Source organism: Diprion similis, chromosome 6 (assembly GCF_021155765.1).
Source record: "Diprion similis isolate iyDipSimi1 chromosome 6, iyDipSimi1.1, whole genome shotgun sequence".
In the NCBI taxonomy this organism is placed as follows: domain Eukaryota; kingdom Metazoa; phylum Arthropoda; class Insecta; order Hymenoptera; family Diprionidae; genus Diprion; species Diprion similis.
The window spans coordinates 8,533,013-8,545,558 of record NC_060110.1 but is presented as its reverse complement, the minus strand read 5'-3'; the positions used below and the strand labels follow the sequence as shown (position 1 = coordinate 8,545,558).

Genomic DNA, 12,546 nt, shown 5'->3' with positions numbered 1-12,546 from the left:
TTAAACTACGTAAGCTGCTTAAGCTGCAAATATCACGTATTGTAAACAATTACTTTCAATACATACTCAAATTTAATAACTTTTATACGAGAAATAAACGATCCAGATGAGCAGTCAAGAAAAAATGTGTACTCCGTGTTGGAACACGTAATTGAATAAAACTATTACCTATCAAGGCGATAAGGTAGAATGTCTCACTCTGTGTCAGCGTAAAACCATTCGTGGCAAGTCTCATAAAATTCCTCATTAATTAACGCAACTTCTAATCTAATCGATCACACAACTCGTTACTAAAATCTGAATTCCATCAAGTTTATGATCTTGCGTACAGTTTATTTTTGAACAATAAAGGTATAATTATACGTAATAAAGATGGTTGAAAATGCACACAAGAAGCATAAAAACCAGATTATACGTGTAGTCTGCTTCTTCAAAACTTGCGAAAAAAAAAACGGCCTCCAAGTGTTCGAGATTTTATAACAGGTACTCGAGTCTGACGGATGATCGATAATTGCGTGGGATCGCAATTCGATACGGAAATCTCTCGCGATTTTGAGGCACCTTGTGGCGTCGCGTCGATGAGTCGGCGGCGTCGGGGCGGCCGGTAAACGGGTACCTACTCGTAGGTGCTATACCTAGAACTCGGCCTCCAAGAAGGACGACGCAGGACTCGTCGCGGACAGCAAAATGGCTACCGCGCGCCTCGCCGGAGTCCAGGATGGTCAGTGCGCAAGGCGCCCTCGACACGCGATTCCACAATAAGCTGCGGAGCCCCGGTTACAGCCGCCTTCTTGATCGCCGTGTTACTTGTGTGGGTGGATGGGTGAAGCTTTTTCAGACAGGCGTCTCGGCGCGCCGCCGGCCATGAAGCTCCGGCAGAAGAATTGCTCTTCGATTTATTACAAATAATATGGCCGTGGAAAAACATGAGGGTCTGCAGGCGCGGTTTTTGCGAGTTACCAAATGCAAGGGTGTTTTTTCTTGCTTTTTTTTGCCACGCTTAACTGATCCGTTTTCAATATCCGTTTAGAGTATATATATATGTATATATTCAGGGAAGATATCTCGTTTGTATTCAATTTAATGCCGGATTAATCGATTTTTAACCTCAAGTTAATTTGTGTATCATAAAGACACTATGCAAGTAGGTTTATTCAACTCTTAAAACGAAAATTTTATATGAAATAGGTAACCGACGATGAAAAATATTTTTAACCTAAATTATGTGGAATTTAACGTGTCATAATTAAATCGTCGGAACTTTGATGATGACTTAATTCAATCTCTCGTTTGTGATTTGTAACGACTTCCAGGATATCATTGGAACCGTTTTTTTTCGTCTTTAAGGAGAAGTTTAAATTTTCTGAGCCAAAAATTTGGGCCTTCATATTTAGACGGTAAAACTCTTCCGTTTTTCAATCCTCGGAGTTTTCCCTTTCGATACGAAAATTCTCTACCTCATTTTTGAACGTTACACGATGACAATTTATCGATTTTCTCAGCAAAAAACTCATTTAAATCCGTGGCACGATCATATCGTAATTAATGCCAATACAGTTTTCGCGAAGACAGTATTGAAAATGTCCTCATGACGTCAGAGCCTGGTTGTCAGCGCCATTTTATCACCACATAACCTAATTTTTTAATTTCACTGTAGGCAAATCGTGATTCTTGGGTTTTCAAATTACTCAATAATAATATGCTTGTTCTACTATCCACGCGTGAAAAAAACACGGTTGATGGTCAGCTGCCAGGCTGGTTGCATTAGTTTGATTTTTTTCCACCAAATGAGGCATTGCAAATTGACAATCCCGATAGTTTGATCTCGGCAAACCAAATGAATACGAAGTTCTATCGAAGGTGTAGACGACTGTGGGTGTCTGGTTCCCACCAAACCCGGTGGCGCCTGCAGACGTCGAGGAAGACGCACCTAGCAGCGATTCCAACTCCATAAGGAACAGCAGCAGCTGCCTCGCGTGTTTGACTGTCCTGAGAGGTTCTCGTCCGTTTGTCCGGTCGTCCGTTTGTGTCTCTTGTGTACTTTGCGGCTTACACCACTCTCCGCCGGCCGCGTAAGCCAAAGATTCTAATAGACCTGTTTTATATTTTTGTTTGCCCTTTCAATCTTTTCCTTTCCTTTTTCCTTTTACTTGTTTTTCTTTCTCAATTTTCCTGCCCCGACAAAAGGAACTTCCGAGGACGAAGAATTACTGTCAAGTGGCTTTCTCTTTGCCCCCTTTCTCATGACTTGACATCTGTTTACACTAATTTCATCTTCTCAGTCACCTCAAGCTCTCGATAAACGACGAATCGACGACTGCGACGACTCAGTCTACCAGAAAAATCTCCAGTGTTCAGAACAAATTTTTCTTTTTTACCCGGTACGTTATAATTAATATGAAAAACATTAGGTTTGTAGAGTAATAATTAAACGTTTTTTATTCCAGCTTCTTCACAGCTTGAGAAATAAAAGTAGAAAATTTTCACGTCACACGATCATTTTCGGGCTTTCCCTCGTTCGACGGCAGGTGAAGATGGAGGGAGCGAGCGGTTTTATATATAGCAACCGCAACGCGCCTATTAGCCAAAAAGGGTTTTCATGGCCTCTCAGGATGTTTTCTGGCTTTTTGCACAAACTGGATCGGCCGGTATACACACGGGGCGGTATACATCCTTTATGTAAGAGAATTGAGGGAAGAGCCATCGGGCGGCCAAGGAGCCCTTAAAGGCTTCTGTCCGATGTAACAGAGCCATTTTGACCCGAAGAAAGGTGGATATCCACGCTGGGTATTGAGCGGGCCTTCAAACGGGGGCCTTGGAGCTGGAAGGACTGGCTTTCACGATCGACTGCTCGCTGACAGAGCGTCCGCCCGAGGTTCAGAATCCCGAAAAATTCCCAAATTATGCCTCAAAGAAGGCCGACGTGAGTCCTCAGCGCTACCGCAAAGGGGATTCGCAACAAAAAAAGCAACAGATTTCCACGCTGATCTGGCGGGTCAGCACGCCGCGATGTCGGGTTGGGCTTCTAAGGTCGGGCAGCGTGCCCTGCAGAATCCAAGTGCGGTGATAGTTTTGGTTTAGGTCTGGAAGGGTGCACTTCTTCTTTCTCTCTATGCGTAGATATATAGTACAGGTAAGAAAAGCTAGGAAACCACTTGACGACAAAATCTGCTCCCTGATCCTAGATTAACCCAAACGTCAAGCCCTCTTTTACCTTATAGAGTAGAATTTTTCCACCGCGGATCGATCTTACGCTTCTTGACTCGCGTCGACGAAGAGAAACTGTAGGCGTAAAAACCAACCGTCTTTGAGGGAATTTTTTTTTTGCTTTTTTTTTTACATCATTCGCGTGAAGCTCAAAACCGCGTTTTTTTTTCTGCGTGTTACTCGCCGCATTGAGAATCCCTTGGTTTACACTTTAATCTTTTATCGAAAACGCAACGTGGAGTAAGTTTCTTGAAAAATCAAAAAGACTATAATTTTATTCCACGTTTTTGAATGTTTATTCTGAAATTTTTTTTAGAAAACAACGTCACCTATTCGAGTCAAGCATTTGTTGTTAGTGTTGCTTAGGAATTACAGTGTACGTTAAATTGCAAGAACGGTGTGATAAAAATATTGCTATAAACTACACTTAATGTCTAATAAGTAAGTAAATTGTTTGGTTTGCGTTACGTACAGTACTTACAAAACCGTGCTTGTCGCTGATGTTGTTCGTCAGTTTGAGTTTGTGAAAGCTCACCACCTTCTGCATCCACTGTTCACCGTTGCTCGGCGAGTCCGGATGAAGGTACATGTGCTTCGGCATCTCGGGATCCGCTTTACCAGCGACCATCCATCTGCTACTCGATCACGAAATAAAACAGAATTTACTTTGTTAGGAAAATCACAACTTGCGGGTAAAATTGGCGAGTCAAATGGGATCTGGGGTTGCAAAATCGGAAGGATTTACAACCAAGGGAGATTTCATCGTCATGCTCAGATCACAGGGTCGCAGAAAATCGGTTCGAATTATATTTTTCCCTAAAAACTTTGTTCGACACAAACTTTGGCTTTTTGAAATTCTGTGCCAAAGCTTGCAGATAATAACTGATCACAAAGTTGAATTTTTCGCGTGGATCAGCACCATGACTTTCCGACTATGTTCGGTTTCCCGATTTATCGCCACCCTGTTACCTGCTATTATTCATTCACCATCCTTCGATTCATCATTTCCGTTCACCCGCACGTATTCAGTTCCTCTCTCACAGCTTTTCTCTTTCATTCATCGAACACGTATGTTTTGTCATGCGAAAAGCTCTAGCCACACAGTTCGATACTTGTATAATCCACGATGCAAAGAGAAATTGGACTGGTTTATACATTGTCCTGCAATAAGGAGAATTGAATGAATTGTCGGAAATGACGGTGGTTCGGCACGTGTCCGCCACTTTGCGTACCCATAATTACGAAACAAAGTCCAACCCTCCTTTTGACATTCGAACCCTATTAATCGACCGCAGAACTAATTTCAAAGCGATTTGATATTTCGGCATTATACCCATTCCGCGAGTCACGAGTCGTATAGTCCGCGATAACTCGTAAGTCGAGTTTAAACTCGTACAGCTAACCGCAAAAGTTAAGACCCCGAAGCAAGTAGGCAGGCAGGTATAATGTGGGGAAGGAAAAGCGTGATGCTGCCCGTCGTTGTTGCGGTTCACGTCATGAATGTGCTGCAGCATCTCTTATTGTCTGTCTCCGTAATTCGTTGCGGTCGCTATTCGATTCTCTCTCTTATTGCCATTGCGTATCAAGTCGACGACAGAGGCAGCGAGATTCTCAACTTGGTGGCAGCGTAAAGATATTCTATCACAAATGGTAGGTATAACTAACAATTTGAGCTTTCGCACGAAAAACATCGTGTACCAACTATGCACACCGCACAGAAACCATATAACCTCCATGCTGCGGGAAAGACGCAGCGGAATTTCAAACTCCGTCTTTCCCACTCTTTTCCACTCAAATCACACGCACTCTCATTACAGTACATTCAATCTGCGTATCACTTTTGCAAATAATAATACTTAGAAACCGTTGTGAAAAATCTCTGCTGCAGCCGGATGCGAATGCATGCACCATCCCCATACACGTCGAAAATATACTCTGCGAGAATTGATAAAAAAATTTCAAATTTACCTATACATTTGTATATGTATATGCATATATATATATATACGTATGTATAAATAAAAGACTCAAATATATACCGCATATATTGCTAACTGAGGCGGATTAACCAACTGATGCTTTGCAGAAAGACTAAAGTTCATCGATCGTAGGTGGTTGTTTTTTTTTTTTTTTTCATTTCTATCATACACTTTAATCCTGTACGTCGCACTTGATATTTGATAATTTCGGATAAATAAGTAAATTCTGATCGCGGATTCCTGTAAAACGATCATCATGTTCAGTTTGACAACTGTGGTCTATGAATTAATTATATCGTGCTAAAATATGACAGTAATAATATTATTTCTTTGTTTGTTTTTTATTTTGTATACGACGAGTATGGGGAATTGTTCGCAGCGCAAGGTCCACACGTATATATATATTTATATATAATATGTATACCTGAAGTAACGATCATGAACAATGTGCTGTGTCAGGTACATACGAAGAAACGATCAATAAACCGAGGACAAGCATATTCGCTCGATGAAGGAAAGATTCTTTGGAATTGGTTTCTATAATCATTTTCCTTTTTTTTTTTTTTTTGTCTTTCTTTTAAAAGCACATTAAAATTAACCGAAGTATCCGTATGAGTCCAAAGTACGTGAAGGGCGTCGAGTCCGTTTCATGAATATATTTTTCATGAATATATATATATATATATATACATATACATATACATATACATGTACATATACATGTATGTATATGATATATCATATGCGCTCTACTATTCGACACACATGCAACGCGGAGAACTATCGCGAGTATGTAAAAACAAGTCGATGATATGATGATTTCGGACCCGACGCGCCACTTTCTTCGCCGTGAATAAATAGACGTGATAGTCACCTGTTATGGAACTTATAACGGCAGTCGTCGGATGCCACGATGTCCATAAGAAGCATGTAGCTAGCCTGTCTGTCTAATCCGGATATCCTCACTTTATACGCGGGGAACATGCGTCTGCGAACAATTTGCAATCGCAAAAGCAACACTCCATTAGCTTTTGGCTGTCCACCGCAAGGTCATCGATGTTTCATGTGTACACATATATAATATGTATATATATACATGTCATTATCATTATCATGTTGTATGTACAATATGCTGAATACAACTAAACATGTTTTGCCAATTGTTTTTTCTTTCATCCTCACAAGAAACAGCAAACCACGCGAAACAATGATAGCCACGGGATGGATCCACCATCTGCCGCAACCCGCCAAAACTCTTGTCGTTTGACGAAAATTCCGTTTGGCGAACTCGGCAGTCAGTCAGTCAGTCAGTCAGTAAGTCAGTCAGTCAGTCAGTCGGTCAGTCAGGCTGTCAGTCAGTCAGGTAGGTAGGTAGGTAGGCAGGGGGTTTAATTGGAATCCCGTTACATCCCTGACTTTGGGAATTTATACCTGTTGTGGAATTTGTATCTGAATTCGTCGGCAGCAACGATGTCCAGCAAGAGCATGTACTTCGCCTTGGCGTCGAGGCCGGACACCCGGAACTTCATTTGCGGGAACATCTGCCTGGACACGCCAGTATACAACAGTTACATTCGAATTAGACCCTCGAGTGTTCGTTTGATCCTCGGGAAATTAATCAAGGCTGTAGGGTGATTAATTATTATCGGAAGAGCCTCCAATTACTTCGTCAAATTCTGTACCCACGTCGAGAGGAAATCACGAGCACCAACTTTTGTCTTAGGTATGTATAATGTATATATACTGGACGACAATCTCTACTCGAGAAAGCGAAGGATACTTCGCGTAAATAATCAACTAACAGCCAAAACTGGGCTTATCCTATGTGTTTTGTATTTTATATAGTCCGTCAGCTCGTTGAGTACAGAATTAGACCCGGTTAAAATCGGAATTAATTGCGAGGGTGCAATAAGGGCGGGCGTTGATTCCAGGGGAGGAGCTGCTGAAAATTGTATTTAAACATGAAGAAAGGGAGGAAAATATAAGATACAAGAATCAAGGTATGAATACAATATTATGTTTTAACGATGGGCGACGATGAGCGATGGTGAAATTTTTTCCAGCGGTTTCTGATCCTCGCCCCTCGTATACGCCATCCATTCGGCTGCTAGATCCGAATACATTTTTACGAGCTGGAAAGACTGCAGTTCTCGTTGCTAATATACATGAGACAAAAATTACAACATGCACAATAATAAAATAAAATCATAATAAACAAATCATGTGTAGGTACAGTGAGATTTCGAACGCCATTAATTCAGTTTATACGAGTTTTAATAGACTCGCGATATCCTCTGCAGCTCAACTAACGATCAGTTTGTTAAAGAATTGTTATTTTTATACACAAACATGCCTTTTAATTTTCTGTCCATCAGTTAATAACAATTGTTCGTAGAAACCATGATTATGATAAGTATACACTCTGAGGTGGTGAAAAATAGTGATTTTCGAAGCAAGTACGCATAGAATAACGATTTCGAAACGCACACGAGTCAACAAGTCCCTAATTTCGCACAAGATGCAACAAATCCTATTTACTGTGTAACCTTCTGCCAAAAACGAGACTATTTTGTAATTTTTATAAGCACCAGTGCATAAGAGTCGACTATTAAGCAGTGGTAGTCATAAAAACCACAAAATAGTCGAGTTGTTGACGGAGGTAGCGCAGAAAAGAAACTACGAAACGCAGGCGAGTTGATTCGAGCGGTAGACTCTACATAACAAGATAATAGTATTGGCCAAGCGATTATTGTATGGGTCAATAAAGTTGACACTAATTTCGACTGTCAATGAGCGACACCATCTTCTGTCACAAATCGATAATTTTTTTCAACAACAACAACAAACGTTTTATTTCCAGCAACTATATTAAAATCCTTGTGTCTGACAGAGGTACAAAAAATATTTAAAAAATCATATAATATTTGAGTAGTCTTTAAAACGAGACAGAGAATCTGCGTTGAATTAATCGACGACTCTGTTACACTCAACCGAAACGAAGTCAACAATTGTGCAAAATAATTTTCAGTTCAACGTATAGAAGAGTACTAGAAAAAAAAAATTGATAAAATCTCATGAATCACGGTTTTGCGCTTGCGTAACAAACGCACGTTACAAAATTCATCACATGCATCCGCGCAAAGAGTAAATCAGCGAGTTGCATACATTTAACGTAAGTATGACGTACCTCTATACCTGAGAAAGATACAGTAGAATTTCAATTCCCAGCCAGCCTATCAGAGCATTGCGAATAGCGCATCCAGATACGTGCATGAGCGCATTTAAGGCCACCCTGGAAGCCAGAGGCTGCGCCGATTACCACGCAAGACCGATTCTGTTTCTCACAATCAGCTGAATGCAGAGCTGCGCGAAGCGAGCGGCTTATTAGCGGACGCGCACGCGCACTCCAACAAGATGCGGAAGCCCCGTAGCGGTGGGGGAAGAGGGGGGGAGGGGGGGGGGGGAGGATAATGGAGAGGGAGCTGCTGCGGTCTAGCCTAATAAGGCAGCTGAGCATCACCGTCGCACGTCAATGGCATGCATAAGTAGACACTTCGATGTGCAGAATCGCGGCAAAGAAATGCGTCAACGTGTTCGCGAAGAAATGACACTTTTCTAACTACGATTATGATGAGAAAAGCAGAATGTCTCGCCGAAGTGAAGAAACAAAATCCTCTATATGCATGAATATGATGAATTTTTTTAGAAACTTCTTCTGTATCGACAAGATAAATTAACACTCAAGACTTGGATAAAATAATAGAATTTATGAGAATAAATGAAATATTTTTGTAAATTTTTGGTCGTTGCAGGCTACAAGTAGGCTCGTAAAATAATCAAATTGAGACGAATTTTAACTGGAATGAAATAATTTCTACGAACTTTGCACGACTTGAATACTTTGACTCGAATTGAACAGTGCAAGTTGCGGGTTTTGCACCAGGATTAATGTGATTTTTTCCTTTTGTGTATCGGTAAATTTGTAAATCTCAAAAATTCTTTTAAAACTCTTGAACTTTGGACTTCTCGAAGCAAACCACAATTTTTTAGAGAAATCATAACGCTGAAGTTAGCAGCCAGAATTAACAACAAAACATATTAAACTTTTTGGAAATAGAAAACTGCTGTTCAATTTTGTCCTGATAATTCTATAAAAGTATCAAGGGTTCAAGGTATTGCACAAAATTTTCATTCCAAAGGTTGTATAACATAATTTGAAAATCGATATCTTGCGAGAGAAAATGGTTCAAATTTCTCCTGTCTTCGCAGTAAGTAGCTAAGATTCTAAATTCCATAATTGCAATGTGCAGTTCATAATAGCTCGAAGAGGGCAGGTATAAATACGCATGCGGTACAATGAGACGCCATAGGTCGTACTACAGGGGTGGGGGTCGTCATTAGAAGCTGGCCATGCAGTATTTTCCCTTGAATAATTATCCGAGAGGGGTTAAACTGGTCTGCGGTAACGGCGATGCCAAGGAACGCTCTTTACGAACAAGCGATGAGGGGAGACTGACCGCGCGCCATCCGAAAATCGTTATTCCACGGAAACTCGGTTCGAATTTATGCAAATAACTTCAATATCGGTATCGGTATACCGATGCAGTCTATTAGCATAATTAGGTGTCATAAACATGTCGTCTGGCCCGGGGGCGTGGGACAATGGCGCCGGAGACGAAGCAGTAAACCGAGGGATCCCTGCCCTCCTTGCCTATGGTCACCCATACCTGCATGGGACTCGACTCCTCGGCTCGACCATGACCACGCTACTTCATTCTCCAGATCCTAATGGGCCACTTTCTGTTTAGTTTATTCCAGTCTGACAGTCGCTTCGTGGTCGTAATCTGCCGATTTTTTGGCAAAGCTTTGATTCTCCCATAAATACTGATGTTTTCTTTAGTTTTTCATTTGACTCAGGCTTTTTTTCCAGTCATTTCTCAAGTACTCGTGTCATTCCGGAACGACTATAAATTTCGCTCGAAGATATTTTTTTTTTTTTTTTTCACTCTAGGTATATGAGAAAGAGGAAAATTGAAAAATTGCATCCGTGCAAAAGCTGACATAGAAATAGTCAAAATTATCTGTTCATACAGAGTTTAGTTGATAAACTATTTTTCGCACTTTATTTCGCTATCTTGATGAATTTAAAATCTCAATTAGTCGATTATTAACCGAGGTGCCCCTTATTTTGATGTGCATAATAAAATGGCAAAATGTACGAAAATCAAACGAGCAGCAATTGTGAGTTTTCAATGAGTCAATGTACAATTAATTAAAAAATGCCTGTCTAGGCCGGATCTGAAGAGCAAGACCCGAATTTAATTCTATTACAATAGGTGATAGGATTAAAGGAAAAGAAGTAAGGAAGCGGCTGCAGGGCGTGACCCTTACTATACGCGTGTCTAATTGCCCGCCGTTTTCTCAAAGTATGTTTACCAACCCCCGCTGCTTTCTTTGTCCGCTTCTAAACATGCACCGAGAATTGTCTTGGAATCGGTTTTACAACTATGGACAATTACAACCGTGTAATAAATAAGTTTAATGCATACCTGTGATATAATAATTCCAACGTCCGAGCGTTCGATAGGTATTTGAAATTCGATGTCTAGAGAATAAGCTAGTCTATATAGTGTGTATCGCAGTAATTAAATGATTCGAGAGACGATTAGCACGAGACCGAAGTTAGTAACGTTAACATAACGAAACGTCAAGGAAAAAAAATCATTCTTGTGTAATTTCTGAATGACTTTCAAAGAGTTCACTTTTCGAAATATATGAGTATGTTTTATTTTATACCTAATGATTTACTAAATGCTTGCAATAAAAAAAAAAAGAAAAAAACACAATATCAACGACAAAAACGACCTCGTCTTACTTCCGTGGGATTTGACAGGTATCATCCTGCGTGATACGGGTGGTATAGGTATAATGTCGCGTAGTAAGTGAAAGCTGAGGGAAGGAGATCGGTGTAGGTATATTATAAAGTAGAAAATAGTCGTCCCGGTTCTTTGTGGAGCAACTCGTACGAGGAAGCATCTGCTTAGTGTTTGTCGCGGGTGCTTTGAATCGAGGAATAGCTAAACTAGCGCCCATGCGATGTGATGCAGCGGTAGACACGCAGGGTGTATCGGGAGGAGCAGCACTCAAAACTGAAAAACACACATTCACGCCAGCCCTCAAAGCTGTAAGCCGGATTATCCCCGCTGTGAGAGGCAAAACATGTCACGTGATCCCAGAGGAAAGCTCCCGGATTCTACGGCAAGAAATATAACGTCTTCTTTTCAAATACCTGCGTATCTGTAAACGCGCTTTATTACATGGGTAATACCATAGCTCAGCAGTACCACGTAGATGTATATATACGTTAACTAATCAAAAATCCAGATGTATCTCAGTTTTCGTTTTTTTCTTTTTTATTTCTCTTATCATTTTTTTTTTACTCCCGGAGCGTCACGAAAACGTGTTTAAAAAATGACTAATTCACGTCACGAACCTTTTTATGGATAGGGAATGGAATTTTGTATCGGCAAATTATTGTACGTATTAATACGCACAATAAAATCCAATTAGACGTATGGAAGTGAAATCCCATGAGTTGAAACGACTCGGGACGAAGCGTCGCACGTGACTTATAAGAGGTGGATGGCGGTTAACGGCACCTTCGTAGACAATGTAGACATAAAATTGAATCTAAATCTCTCGGGGTTAAAATCGTGTTTCCACTGCCGAGACTGATTTCATAAGAATTTAAAACAAGCCGGCTGCATGTATACGTGCAAGTTTACATGATGGCATCGAGTGATTTAACATGATTTCACGTAGCTTCAGATGAATTCTAGTGACTCCGTGCGTGTGTGGACGTCGGATGAATTTGAAATTACTCCGCGTGCGCTCGTGTCAATGCATATAAGCGCGTTTACGTATTCACACACGTATATCCATGTATATACCTGATCTTGACTATTTATGAATGGTTAACTACTCGAGATGTATTGACATTGTATTCAACTCACGCTTGCCGAGACTAATTGCTTAGAGATCATTAACGTAAAACACTCTTGTCGAGTTAAAACAACCACACCCCAATAACCAGACGAACCGATTCATGAATTTCGTTAAAATCGTGCAATAAAAACGACGTAAGCCAATAGAAAAAACATTACAATATTCAACTACACGTCCTTGTAAATCTACATGTGCTGTACTAACTGTACACCTGGGCTGGTTAAATTAGCCTCCGGTGATGTAAAGGCGCGTGTTAAACAACCCGGTGAAATGCCGAAAGGAGCCAAAATAAAAAATTTTCCTTCATATAACTCAACGCTGTCGCTTCGTAGTAGGTAAAACGATCGGTCACGTC

The 12,546-nt window shown here is 40.7% G+C and overlaps 1 protein-coding gene across 2 annotated transcripts in view; it reads right to left on the bottom strand.

Annotated features, from left to right (window-relative positions):
- The window catches only part of LOC124407051 (optomotor-blind protein-like), a 78,557-nt gene that overhangs the window by 38,379 nt on the left and 27,632 nt on the right, over positions 1-12,546 (bottom strand). For both annotated transcript variants that reach the window (XM_046882854.1, XM_046882855.1), the window contains 2 exons: positions 6,618-6,731; positions 3,680-3,842 (listed from right to left, as the gene is read on the bottom strand). In XM_046882854.1, coding sequence (XP_046738810.1) covers positions 3,680-3,842; positions 6,618-6,731 — 277 coding nt within the window. The remainder of the gene's footprint in view (positions 1-3,679; positions 3,843-6,617; positions 6,732-12,546) is intronic.